The sequence below is a fragment of the Nematolebias whitei genome, chromosome 19, assembly GCF_014905685.2.
Source record: "Nematolebias whitei isolate Nwh7 chromosome 19, NemWhi1, whole genome shotgun sequence".
In the NCBI taxonomy this organism is placed as follows: domain Eukaryota; kingdom Metazoa; phylum Chordata; class Actinopteri; order Cyprinodontiformes; family Rivulidae; genus Nematolebias; species Nematolebias whitei.
The window spans coordinates 4,981,616-4,995,899 of NC_056516.1; the positions used below are offsets into that span (position 1 = coordinate 4,981,616).

The 14,284-nt window shown below is 46.1% G+C and overlaps 1 protein-coding gene across 1 annotated transcript in view; it reads left to right on the forward strand.

The window, feature by feature from the left end:
• zgc:158659 (uncharacterized protein LOC791141 homolog) overlaps window positions 1-14,278 on the forward strand; it is a 204,155-nt gene extending 189,877 nt beyond the window's left edge. Inside the window, exons 25-28 of the mRNA XM_037693145.1 lie at window positions 8,774-8,891; window positions 9,927-10,078; window positions 10,157-10,305; window positions 14,137-14,278. Of these exons, the coding sequence (XP_037549073.1) occupies window positions 8,774-8,891; window positions 9,927-10,078; window positions 10,157-10,305; window positions 14,137-14,261 (544 nt within the window). The 3' untranslated portion in view covers window positions 14,262-14,278. The remainder of the gene's footprint in view (window positions 1-8,773; window positions 8,892-9,926; window positions 10,079-10,156; window positions 10,306-14,136) is intronic.
• The last annotated feature ends 6 nt before the right edge of the window (window positions 14,279-14,284 follow it).

Here is a 14,284-nt window from a genome sequence, read left to right on the forward strand (position 1 = left end):
CACTGATGGGTGGGGTCTGGGGGTCCTCCCCCAGAAAATTTTGAATAAAGTAGATGCCATTTCATGCATTCTGGTGTATTTTAATGGTTGTTTAACATCTAGTTTTACCTACAAAGCAAACACTTGAAACGCCTTGGGATTCCCCTGGAGGAGCTGGTCCAAGTGGCTAGGGAGAGGGAAGTCTGGGCCTCCCTACTTAGGCTGCTACCCCCATGGATGGATGGAAGTAAACACTTGATTCAGTAACTATTTTAGAGCTGTAGGATTAACTGTCCTCAGATCGTTTAATTTTTATGAGTAATTTTATTTTGAAGGGGCACCACTGGCTTCCGGTTCTGAAGCCAGAAATTATTAATATTATTCAATCAGACTCAAGTTTAATGCTCTAATGAATTCTATGAAATTAAAAAATGTCATATATAATAAAAACGCTTTGAGTCAAAGTACAATTTTGTGAGATTTATTATCAATTTTGGTGAATATAAGTGATCAAACGGTGAATACAGCTGCAGAATTAAATGATGGCTTTACTTTGACAACAACGAGAGGTTATGGAGTTATCGTTTTAACTTTAAAATGGTGAATTATGAGGTTACAAAGCAGAGTAAATTATCATCTATAAAGTTAGCTAAATTAAGTGTTTTGGCTAGATGTGATTTGTCAATTTAGGAGAACTTAATTCTAATTAATGATGAAAATTTTAGACTGGACAACTTCTTATCTTGGGCCTCAGACACCAGCAGAGAAAATCTGAGCAGCTTTTTCCTACCGATTGGAAGGTGGTCTGCAATTCAACCGCCCGGAGTGTCACCAGAACTCTTGAGATGAATTATAGTGTCGAAGGTGGGATTTCCCTCGCCACTGGAAATCAGCTGAAATCTAGAGTTTGGGAATGGAGAGTCAGTCTTAAATTCAAAGTATCAAAAGAATAAAAGTTAATGATCGAAAAACCTTTATGTGTCTCTACAGAGCTAATGGCACAACAAGAAGTAGCCTGACCAACAGCTGATTCAATGAATGAAAAATATTATATATTCAAAGGTGATGATTTGATGCCCAAATTAAAATTAAATGCCTGTAACTTAGTTGACTTCAAATGCAATAAGATTATCAATGAATGTTTGCAACAAAGGATTTACTGATTATAACAAAGATTCCTTCAAGAAACCTCCCAATATAAATCATAAAACCAGAATGATTTCTGCTCATTCTAAATTTGTCAAATGGCCTAAATCTCCTAAAGTGAAGGAGAATCATTTTAAAATAATAAATAAAATATATCCTGTAGCCATGTTTCTGCAAAGAATATTTAAATTTGAGGTTTATTTGTGTGTCTTTTGTAAATCAGAAGATGAATCCCTCGAGCAATTCTTTTTCATGTCAATACAAAGTCTTTGGTCAGACATCAGAAACGTTGGTTACGTACTGTAACCCCAGATTCTATGAGTATAGGCGTAGCCCTTTAAGGCCTTCGCTTTAGTGGGTTTATCCCGTTATGCGGAGCATAAGCACTGAAAAAATTTAGTCCACGCCCACCTGCTGTGTGGGCCCCACCCGGTCCGTATAAATTACGTTAAGAGCGGGAAATCGGCTCCCAAATAACTTTTTCTTCAGCCATTTAGGAGCCAGTGAGGCCCGACGCTTAAAGGGCTACGCCTATACTCATAGAATCTGGGGTTACAGTACGTAACCAACGTTCTATTTCGTATAGGCTTCACCCTTTAAGGCCTTCGCTTTAGTGGGTAAAGGGCGAAGCAGATGTGGTCCTCGCCTCACTGGGTCTATTCGAACACAGTATGAAGCAGAAGCTTACCCAAAAAACGTCTTGTCACTCAGCTCCCTATGTGCGTAATTACGCATTGCGTAATTATGTGAGCCATGCACAGACGCATGTTGTGTAACTATGCGTTCATGGCTGAGCAGTATAGACCGATTAGTAATAACAAATGACTGATTATTAATCAAATGAGCTGATTGGTAACACTAGTCATGAACTGATTAGTGACAATAGAACCAAAATAACAGACACAACTTGTGACTGATACACAACTCACACTGTGAAGCATGCAGACAGATGTGAGCTTAAACAGAGTTCCATGAAAACAACAATATTCATTCTGTTAGAGCACTAAGGACAGAATGTGTCATGGAACGGGCCGTCACATCACGTAGATAAGAGCGAATGAATGAGCAGGCTGTTGACCACGCAGTCGCAGTGCAAAAATCCTGCATTGTCATACCATTATGCAAGGAAGTCGAAGATGCGATACCCCTGGTCGAGTGCGCCCTGAGGTTGACAAGAGGCTCTAAAAACTGATGCTCTGTAGGCTTCGGAAGGAGGCCTCACACAGCCAGTGAGACAAGCGCTGGGTGGATAACGGGCGACCTGCAGGTGTATCTCTATAATGCACAAACAAATGTTGAGTTTGGCGCATTACAGCCGTGCGCACTATGTAACCCGTCAATGCCCGCACCGGACAGAGAAGATGGAAAGATGCTTCTTCTTCTGATCTGTGGGGGGAGGGAAAAAACCCCTCCAACGATATCGCTCTTGATTTAAAAGAGCTTGTGATGTTTTTAGGCATAAAAGCTGGGTTTGGTCTTAAATCAGCTGAACCACCGTCAGCCTGAATTCTGAGACATGACGGAGCGACAGAGAGGGCAGATGAATCACTCACCCTCTTAGCGGATGTTAAAAGCCAACAGCAGAGCTGTTTTAAGAGACAAGAATTTAATTTGAACCTGATCCAGAGGCTCAAATGGAGCTTTGATCAGGGCTCGCAGGACCAGCGTTAACTCCCACTGTGGCACAAGTGGGACATGAAGCAGGCCTGCGTCTCTGTACGCCTTTTAGAAACCGCTTCATCAGCGGGTGATTAAAAGCTGTTCTGTCTCCGAACCTTTCGTGGCAGAAAAAGATGGCTGCAGCGTACGTTTTAATCGTGCTGAAAAGCCAACTTCCTGTCCATCAGCTGTGTAGAAAAAACAGCACGCCGCCTAATGGGCATGAGGTGGCCTCTACACCTTTCTCTGTACACCAGCGCTGAAAAAAAAAACTGTCTACTTTGATGTGTACAGTGCTGTGGTAGATGCAGCACGTGAATCCTGGATTATGCGCACTACCTCCTGTGGGAGACCCATCCTCTCTAAGCAGAACCGCTCAATGGCCGGATCCACAGGTGCTGGCCTATTTCTGGGTAACTCCTGATCGCTCCCCTTGGAGGAGAGCGTCCTCCCTTCATGGCAGTTTCCACAGGCGCCCCGACAGCAGGCGTTGTAGGGCTGAGAACCATGGTGTGTTCACGCGCTCGGGTGCCACCAGGAGAGCTGTCAATCCCTCCTCCTGAACTCGGTTCAGGAAACCGTAAAAACAGAGGAGGTGGAGGAAAAACGCGTGCAGAAGCGTTTTGGACCATGAGCTGTGGGCAAATGCATCCATCCCCAGTGGTGGTTTGTCTCATGGTCTCAAGGAAAACCATAGTTGACACTGAGCGTTCTCTCGTGTCGCAAACAGGTCCACAGCTGCTTTGCCAAATTTCTGCTGCGTCTGAGCCATCAGGCCTGGATAGAGAGTCCAGTCCCCGTGACGTGGGCCGCCCCTGGACATCACATCGGCCCCTTGTTCAGAACACTGGGTATGTAAACTGCTCTGATGGAGAGCAGATTTTGGTGAGCCCAACACAGTAGTTTTCGCGCAATGTGTAATATCTGGACTGAGCGCATACCCCCCTGCTGGTTTATGTACGCAGCAGTCACCTTGTTGTCTGTGTGAATCGATACATGTTGATTCTGTAGCACGGGAGCAAAGTGCTGAATCACATTCAGCACCGTGACACACTCCAAAAACATTTATGTGGGCTGATGTGTGATGGGCCACAGCGCCCCTACTGCTTGAGATAGGCATGTCCCCCCCCAGCCTGACAGCGACGCGTCCGTGAAGACTGACACGTGACGTGGGTCTGCTGACGGAGGCTCCCTCCGACAGAACCAGGGTGTTTCCCCAGTGTCGGAGGTCTGCTCTCACGGAGGGAGGGACAATGATCATCCGTCTCTTTGTTTTACTGGATCCACACGCAGATGCACAAACTACCTCTGGCGGCGTCTCATGTGTAATAAACCCAGCGGGACCACTGTGTGAGCTGATGACATCATTCCTAACAGCTTCATGACAGGGACAGCTGTTACCACTCTGCCAGGTCTTACGTGGCGGAGCTGGTCTCTTAAAGTGTCGATTCTCGTTTGTGATAAATGAGCCTTCATGGTGGTTGAATCTAACTCCACTCCCAGATAAACAATTGTCTGGGCCGGGAAAATCGAGCTTTTCTTCCAATTTATGGCAAAAAAATCAGATTTGACAGGTGTGATGTCAACACCTGGGCTTGCATCACTGCTTCCTGTCTGGAGCGTGACCACCGCAGCTGGTCGTCCAGGTAAAACAAAAACTCTCATCTCTGCTCTGTGTAACAGATGCATGGCTGTCTCCACACACTGAGAACGTACGAGGCGCGAGGGAATACCCAACCGGCAGCCCGTTGTACTGATACTTCATCCCCTGAAAGGAGAAAACGCAGGAATTTTCTGTGTTTTGGGATGATCGGTATGCATTTCTCTGGATGTTGTTCAACAGCTGACTGGTTGTCAACATGTGAAAAAACGGTCTGTCCATGATCGCCTTGTTGAAACTGATAGATCCAAAATCGGTCTCATCCCTCCGATCCGTTTGGGAACCAGGAAGTAACGTGAGTAAAACCCTGTGTTTTCCTCTCCGTTGGGAACCCTGGAGATTACTTTTATCAGAAGCACTTGGACTTCTGCATTTAGGGATGAGATTTGGTCTGGTGATGACAGGACTGTCTCTATAACTCCTCCTAACGGAGGAGGTCGGGTTGCAAACTGTAACTTGTAACCATTTGCATAACCCCCTGTCCATCCATCTGACCGGCGAGCATGTTTTAGCCGCTCTACATAACGTTCGTGGAGTGAACGTGCGTTTAAGTGATGCATCATGTTTTGTACGGCTGTCACCAGTCCGCCCCTCAACCGCCGTCATGCGTCGCGGGAATGTCTTCCGCGTGACCCAAGGTGAAGCTTCCTCGAAAAAGGCTCTGAACGCGCCCGTGCGCTGCGTTCGAACCGCGGACAAACCTTCATGTACAGGTGGGCCGGTGTGTGCTGAGGCGAAGCGTGTGACAGCTGATGACGCCGTGGGGCTGCACGTTCAACGTCGCTGTGCGAACGTTGAGAGGCGGGGGGCGTAACTTCATCTACACCGTGCTGTTGGACTGAAGGCTGCGAGCCCCGCGGGAGCACACGTTTTCTCTGGAGGGACGCGCGCCGCTCTCGCTGGAGGGACGCGCGCCGCTCTCGCCGGAGGGACGCGCGCCGCTCCCGCCGGAGGGAAGCGCACCGCTCTTGCCGGAGGGACGCGCGCCGCTCCCGCCGGAGGCGGGACTCGTCACCGGGTTCGTTCAGCTGTCTCACGCTTATGCTGCCGTGAGCTGCCAAGTGCAGAGACGCGATGGGTGACGGCTGCTCGCGTTTGCTTCGGTGAGGCGTGTGTTGCTCTTGTGAGAGCGAGGACCTCCACCCGACCCGGACTGCGGTCCCACATTCATACCGATGTGAGCCGGTGAGCGCCGGGCAGCTGTGTGTGTGTGCGCCATCATCAACGTAGCGCCGTTGGATGAAGACTGTTTTCATCGCACGAGTGCGCGTTTGACACCGCTTGGGTGAGGATCGTGCAGCTCGGATTGACAATGAGCTATTTCGCTTACCATTGTGTCGTGTGATCGACTCGTCATGTCTTGGAGCGGCGGTGAGTTTTAAAAAAACTTTATTAAAGGATACCGGCTCATTATGTGTGGAGGATGTGTGCGCAGCCACTGTGAGGTCATCCGAGCTTACAGACTGGCTAAAAACAGACACTTAGATCATTGAATGATGATTTATTTCAACTTTCGTGTCACTTTTACACACACCCTCCGTAGACCGTCATTTTTTTAAAACTTCTCCCCTTTAAGCTCTGCGATTTGTTTGCCCAGAGCGCTGTCTTGCAGGCGATCTCTGGGGAAATGCTGAACTGCAGGTTGCCGGGATGAAGAGGGCTGGACTCTGACGGGCGGGGCTGGTGGTGGAGCTGAGCAAGACGCCGCCGCCATGGCCGGGATGAGCCGCGCGGCTTGATGAGGTGGCGCACGGCCTCTGGCACCTCCTCCGACTGCTTCGAGTTCGCCAGCGTGGTTTTGAAGCTGCTCCTGAACAGCGTGTCCGCCGTGATTGGGCCCTCCATCAGGTCTTTGTGCAGTTTCTCCAGCAGCAAGGGAGAGTGACGGAGCTAGGTGGATGTTGAATCATTGTCATCCACGCTGCAATCCTGGACAGGCAAACCGTAGAAGAGGCACACATACTGAGGATGGCGTCGGCTGCCTTACAGAGGGAGCTCTTGGTCTCCTAAGGCAGGTCTGCGGCCTCCAGCTCCCACATGCTAACTGCTAGCAACGCCACGTTATTGTTAGCTGCGGCTGCCTGAAAAGCACATTGATGGGCTCGATTGGAGAACGTGGTCACCGTCTGGTCGTGTTTCCCAGGAGGGACGGGACGCTGCTCCAACCTGGACAGCTTCGCTCCGAAAGCTTCCGCGAGGCTTGGCTCAAGGGGGGTTACCGAGGGATAGCCCCGCTCGGTGAACCCCTCCACTCTGGTGATGGGTGCGGACTGGAGACCGGCTCCCCCAATCTACCAGGAAAGAACCGTCTGTGGCCTCGCCCGTAGGACGTCCTGTTGGAACACGAGGCCATATGGATCAAGACAGTGGGCCAGAATGGAGCCCGGTAAACAACCTTCCCGTCGGATCATCCGAACTAGCGGGAAAGGCGTGGGACGTAGAAAAAAGGGGTCCCATCATGTCAGCCTCCTCCTGGGTTACGCCGGGCAACCCCTGAGGGCGCCGTCGGCCGGGAGCGGTGTGATCGCCGATGCGAACGAGGTGGGATGGGGTGAGCATTCACTCAGCCCCCCTCCACCGACACTACGCTCTCCAGGAGGGAATGAGCAGCGGGGGCTGCAGCTGAGCACACCTGTCCCGGAGGAACCATCCGATTCGCTCCGAGGGTCGGCGATAAGAGGAAAAAATTACAAGATGGCATTGTCCAGCGTGTAGTGACCTGTCACTGAGAAATATTCCTCGGCGCTTACCTTGAAATAAGACTGCTCATCAGCTTCTCCTCGGGGAGGAGAACTCACCGGACGACCGGAGGTCGACTGCCGGGCCAAGCATCCTTAACAAAGGTTGGTCATTTACACAATTTTCCTTCTTTGTTCTTCTGACAGTGCTAATTTAGCTCGCTGAAGAAAAATGGGAGCCGATTTCCCGCTCTTAACATAATTTATACGGACCGGGTGGGGCCCACACAGCAGGTGGGCGTGGACTAAATTTTTTCAGTGCTTATGCTCCGCATAACGAGATAAACCCACTAAAGCGAAGGCCTTAAAGGGCGAAGCCTATACGAAATAGAACTGGATGAATCTCAAACTTAATATTCCTTCTTTTGATGCTGATGACATTTTACTTTATGTGGATAACTGAAGCTCAGCTTTCTCTGGAACCATAAATATAGTCGTACCTATATCAAAGTACAACATTCAATGTAGTAAGAGGAGAGAAAATAAGCCTTCCTTCCTGTTTAATGAACGATTTTAAGTCATAATATTCTTCATTAAGTAGATTAAAAATCTGCAAAACTGCTAAAATCATCTCACAACAGATACAAACTTTTTGTTTTAATTAAAACAATGTTTCTCAAGGAAAAAAACTGATGAGCTTGTCAGCAAGTAAGGGGCGTTTACCTTCAGGACAAATTGAGGTTGTCGATTGGTCAGTTACTGACACGCCTTCTGAGTTGATTGACAGGTCGCACCGTCAAGGATCCGATTGAAAAAAGAAAAAAAACACGAGAGCTGCAGCAGCCGCACTGGGAGGAGGCAGGGCTGCCCAAATGCAGTGGAAGCGCAATGGTTTGTGAAGCGCAGGGCTCCAAGTAAAGCAGGAGATAACCAGATATTTTGCTTGTGCCCTCACTGCCCTGGGCCCATTAGAGCTCATGGACCCCTGGGCAGTTGCCCAGTTGCCCATATGGGTAATCCAGCCTTGAACAGAACTGGAAGTGGCAGAAATGAACATGTTGAGGTTCTCCTTAGGAGTGAAAAGGATTGATAAGATTAGGAATGAGATCATCAGAGGTACAGCACAAGTTGAACAACTGGGAGATAAAGTTAGAGAGGCCAGACTGAGATGGTTTGGACATGTCCAGAGGAGGGACAATGGTTTGGACATGTCCAGAGGAGGGACAGTGGGTATATTGGTAGAAGGATATTAGAAATGCAGCTGCCAGGAAAAAGACAAAGAGGAGATATATGGATGCAGTTAGAGAGGACATGGAGGTAGTTGGAGTGAGGACAGAGTGAGATGGAGGAGGATGACTCTCTGTGGACACACCTGAAGAGGGAAAAGCCAAAAGAAGATCTTTCATTTTGATAAATTATTTCTGTTCTGCCCATTTTATCATCTGTTTTGCTTGTATACATAAAACAACTCAGTTTCAACATCTTCATTAAATTAAACACAGTAATTAGCATTTTACCACATTCTTTTATAAAATATAAAGTTCTACCTGTGTCCATGTGTCTGTCTATATGAACAACTGTCTGCCCACCTGTCTATCTGTCTGTCTATCTTATCCACCATTTTGACTCAACTGCCTCACTTGTCCCACAGGTACGACCGGGCAATTGACCTGTTCACCAGGTCTTGTGCCGGTTACTGTGTTGCGACATTCATTTTGGGAATTGGAGACCGACACAACTCCAACATCATGGTGAAAGAGAACGGACAGGTGAGGACCCCCCCACACACACACACACACACCCACACACACACACACATACATACATTCTGCTTCAAGTATCCTGATGCATGCTCAATAATCCAGGTAGAAAAATCCAAAAAAGTTCAATCTGGTCCTCTGGACATTCAAAAAAAACCAAAACAAAGCAAAACAACAAAAAATGTAGAAACGTTTCGTCTCTCGTCCGAGAGACTTCTTCAGTCTGAGGTGCTGTATTCAGCTCAGTCTCTTAAATAGCACCTTCTCAGAGTGGATCAACCAGTTTGCTGCTGACAACCAAAACCAGCTGCTCACATGGTCAAGAAGGACCATCAGCCTAACAATGGATAATTAGCACACTGATGGCTGTTTACTATTCACAGGGGGTTGAGTGATACTAGCAATACAATACTTACAATGCTGTTATTGGCTGTGTCTGACCACTGAGATCCTGGAACTACCAGGAAACACGGCTCAAGACAGCTGAAGGACAGAATCGTCCCTCGGCACCTACAGTTGGCTGTCCGCAGTGACGAGGAGCTCGGCAGGCTGCTGGGAAGAGTGGCCATCGCTCCGGGAGGAGTTCTGCCCAGTATTCGGGCGGTCCTACAGCCCGGGGGAACCGAGAGGCCAGCCGAGTCTGGGTGGACGGATCGGACAGCAACTGCAGCCAGTTTCTTAGGATCCACTGTGGGATGGACCTTTACAAGAGATCCTTCCTGCCTTCAGCCAGTATCAGGATCTGTAACATCTCTCAATGAAATGAGGATAACGAGTTACAATAACAAATAATTTCCTTTTGGGATTAATAAAGTATTTTTGAATTTGAATTGAATTGAATTGAATTAAGAGACTGAGATGAATACAGCACCTCAGACTGAGGAAGTCTTTTGGATGAGAGACAAAACATTTCTACATTTTTTTGCTTTGTTTTGTTTTTTGTTTTTTTGAATGTCCAGAGGACCAGATTGAACTTTTTTGGATTCTGCTTCAAGCTTTTCCTCTTCCTGGCTCCACCACTGACTCCTCCTCTTCACCTCATAGCTGTTCCACATTGACTTTGGCCACTTCCTGGACCACAAGAAGAAGAAGTTTGGTTACAAGAGAGAGCGGGTTCCCTTCGTCCTGACTCAGGACTTCCTGATTGTCATCAGTAAAGGAGTTCAGGAATCCACCAAGACCAAAGAGTTTGAGAGGTCTTGTATGTTCCTCACCTGTCTCGGAGCCTGTCTCACCTGTGTTTACCTGCTCACCTGTACTTGCCTGTTCTGCAGGTTCCAGGAGATGTGCTACAAGGCTTACCTGGCCATCCGACAGCACGCCAGCCTTTTTATCAACCTCTTCTCCCTTTTGCTGGGCTGTGGCATGCCTGAACTGCAGAGTTTTGATGACATTGCCTACCTCAGGAAGACCCTGGCTCTCGGTAAGGTGGGAGCGAGGTGGGCTGCCATAAATATGTGGCCATTGCCATGTTGTTTTACTTTTGCCATAACCAGTCGTGAGCATGTCCACAGATGTTTCTTCTTCCTACTTTTCTCTTTTTAGAGTCTGACTTAGTAACCCAAGCACCTGCTTTCCTTTCATCGTTGGATTGATACCTCTGTAGAATATTTGTGATGTGTACAGTTCTACCACAGTTAGGACTAATATTGTACAATGCAGTAGCAAACTGTGGCTAAAACAGCTAGGCCTTCAGTTAGGAAACATTATTCAAGCCACCTATAAAGCCAGCCGCTATGGATCACAAGCCAGTGTGTCTCTTGGATTGGTCCCAAGGCTGGGTTAATGGTGAGCTATCTTTCAAGAGGGTAATTAAATGTAAGACACCCCTACCAAAACAAACATGAATTTTGTCTAACCGACATCTTACCGGATCGGCTGAGGTCCGGGTTAACAATGACCACTATCAGTGCTATTGACAGGGAGCCGGCGGAAATTGTGCTACTGTGAGTCAAAGACTACGAGGAGGGAAATGTGGCAGGAGACAGAAGGAGAAGAGGAAAGTCAATAAAAGTAATGTGTTATGTGTTATCATCATTGTATGTTCCCATACTTCACCACTTGCTCTTGCCGAGATTGGACGCTTTTCCCCTCCTCTCCCTTGCCGCTTTGCTTTGCTGCTCTGTCTGTCTGTGAAACTGCGTCTGAGCCTCTCTTGCATATCTTCTGAACCATAATTATGGACTTGTTTTGATCAGTTGATCTCTCAACACAATTGATAACATTTATTCGAAGAGAAGACAGGCTTTAGGCGAGCTGATTTGCCCTGTTGGCATGCACGCAGCTGGATATCTCATCGACTTGAAGACTTGACGATGTATCTATCTCTGTTGCCATTTGTGGATTTTAAGGACGCTTATTTAATTAGATTTACGATAACTGGTTCCTGCTTTTTGGATTCGGCTAGTTGCTGGTTTTATCAACAATCAAGGAAGTTGCCGGCAGCAAATTGGGACCCGATCACGCTGCTTGCCTCTATGATGGCTTGGTTCGTGTCTCGAGTACCCAGACTCAAATGCTTTGGGCAGAATGGATCAGATCTCAGGGATTTTACTCAGTCACGTTCCATCTGTGTGGCCATGTAATTTGAACATTTCAGAACTGAGTGGACCAACACAGATTCAAGGTAGATGTCATTAAGTTCTGCCTGTCCTCAAAACAACTGTGTGTTTATCTGAATTTGGCTCCCTTGGCTGGCCTTGAAGGCCATCTTATCTGAATTCGCCTGGAGAACATGTGATCTAATGCTCACTACCCCCTCCCTGAGGAATTTCCATCTGATAACCAGATGAAACCAGCTGAATAAACTTTGTGTCATCATTTCAGGACTCTTGGATTCTCATAGGCGTTATTCTTGGCCATTCCTCGACATACCTCGAGAATGTTTATGGATCTCACCAGAGGACACTGGCTGATTATTCCATCCTTATCAGAACTCTTACAGTGTCCTCGAGAGCGTCTATGGACATGATCACCGCTCTCGTCGTCTCCCCCCTCTGTAGAATGTCTACGTCACTATGTGCTTGTTTGTGCGAGGTGTTTTTTAATATCAGAGTTTTTCTTCTCAGGCAGGAAGAAAAAGTCTGATAGGAAATTTTTCGCCTCCAATTCCTACGTGTCCACTTTCATCAGTTTTTGTCTGTCTAAACAGATCTCACTTGTAAATGAGTGTTCTAGGCTCAATGTGACTTATCTGTCTAAATAAAGGTTGAATGAATGAATACCATGGTGAAATTGTCTCTCTGCATTTAACCCATCCACCCCCAGGTGGAGCAGTGGGCAGCTATTGAAAGTGCCCAGGGAGCAAGTGGGGATAGGGTGTCCTGCTCAGAGACACCACGAGAGGTGCAATGACTGGGGATCAAACCTGGAAGAGTGTATGACTGAGGAGGGCAACTCTAAACGTAGGGACAATGACAGGCAAAGGTAGAGAGCTGGCCAACATGATGCAGAGAAGGAAGGTAGATGTTTTATGTGTCCAAGAGACCAAGTGAAAGGGCAGCAAATGCTAGCTTGATTGTCAGTGCTTGTGTAAGAAAGGGCATCCAGCGTAAAACAATTTCCAAATCTGTGTGCAAGTTGCTGTCTGTGGCGATCCCTGAAGAACAGCCAAAAGAAGAAAAACAAATAATTGACTGCATCACAAATCTTTATATGGTTTAAAAGATTCTGTAAGGCCTTCCCAAAAACTAAGAGCCCCATGTTTTTGTCCCACCCACTCTACATCAACATTGTGATTGGTTAATTTTCCTGTCATTAAACAAACTCATCCATCAGAGACTCTGAATGAGTTCTTCTGTCCTGACAGGGAACTCCTAACCATTGAGAAAGAACATTCAAACATGATTCTGCCCAGTGACACAAATTTAAAAGAATCTGATTGGATGACCATAAGGTAGTTTAAAGAAAATAAAAGAACTTAGCAAAAATAATAATAAAAACTAAATGAACATTTACATTTTATACAAGTCAAGTGAAGTTTATTGTCAATCAAACCATGTAATTGTACATTACACAGAGGACTGAAATTGTGTTTCTCCAAAAAAAAAAACTCCAATGTGCATTATTAAGAAAACGTTGACACACAACTAAGCATAAAACCTAAAGCAAAAGCTAAGCATAAAACACCACATAAAAGCTAATAAATATCAACAATCAACACAACATAAGACAAGCTGTGAGGATATGGTTCACAGACTAACATAGTGTACTGGAATCTATTCAAGTTAAGATATGTTACTCAAGTACATTAGTAATAGTACAGATGTACAAGGTGCAAAAGGGCAAAATAAAAAATAGTAGCATGAAGATAGATATGTTTAGTAAGCTTGTTATGCTCTTATGCAAGAATAGTTTTGGTATATGTACATAAGAAAAGTATTTTACAGACACTGAGTCTGCTGTTTTCACAGTTAGCTGGTCTTTTATGTGTGTGTGGGAAATATTCTTGAAGTTTGCATGAATGAGTTAAGCAGTCTGATAGCCTGCAGGAAAAAAAGCTGTTACTGAGTCTGGTAGCCCTACAACGCATACTGCTGTAAGACTATATAATATAAAATAAGTATTAAAATAAAATGTCAATGTAACATTTTAGATGGGATGAATTGTAAATCCTTCTCTGAAGGCATTGAAGGCCCTGAGGGTTCCCCACTAGAACAATATGATATGGAGATTTAATGAAGATTTAATGATCTATGAAGATCTATAGAAGGTCTATGAAAATTTAATAACTGGGAGCACACAGTGTGAAATGTTCATTTTATTATTTCTTAACCTTTTTATTTAACCAGGCAACTCCCACTGAAATCACAGATCTCTTTTGCAAGAGAGGCCTGGGCCTGAAGGTAGACTAACATTCATGTTTTGAGTCTGTGGGAGGAAACCAGAGTACCTGGAGAAAACCCACGAAGCACGAGAAGAACATGCAAACTCCACACAGAAGGACCCCAGGTCCAACCGGGGATTGAACTCAGGACCTTCTTGCTGTGAGGCAGCAGTGATAACCACTGAGCCATCGTGCTGTTTAAAATTTTTACAATCTGTCCAGTTCTGATGTATCACACTTGAGTTGTTTTTAGTTCCTTGTTTGTAAATATTCTGCAAGAGATGCTTTCTGTCACTTTTTACCTATTTAATAAGAAAAGGAAATAAATTTGCTTTAACTTTTGTTTTGCACTGTGACTTTATTTAAACAAAATGTGTTTACTTGTTCCGTTTGTCCATCAGAGGCCTGATTCTGTTTCCTGTCTGTCAGAAAAGAGCCAGCAGGAGGCGCTGGAGTACTTCACCAAACAGATGAACGACGCTCACCATGGAGGCTGGAGCACCAAGATGGACTGGATCTTCCACACCATCAGACACATGCCCAACGAGCACTGACACACAACTACACAACAGACACA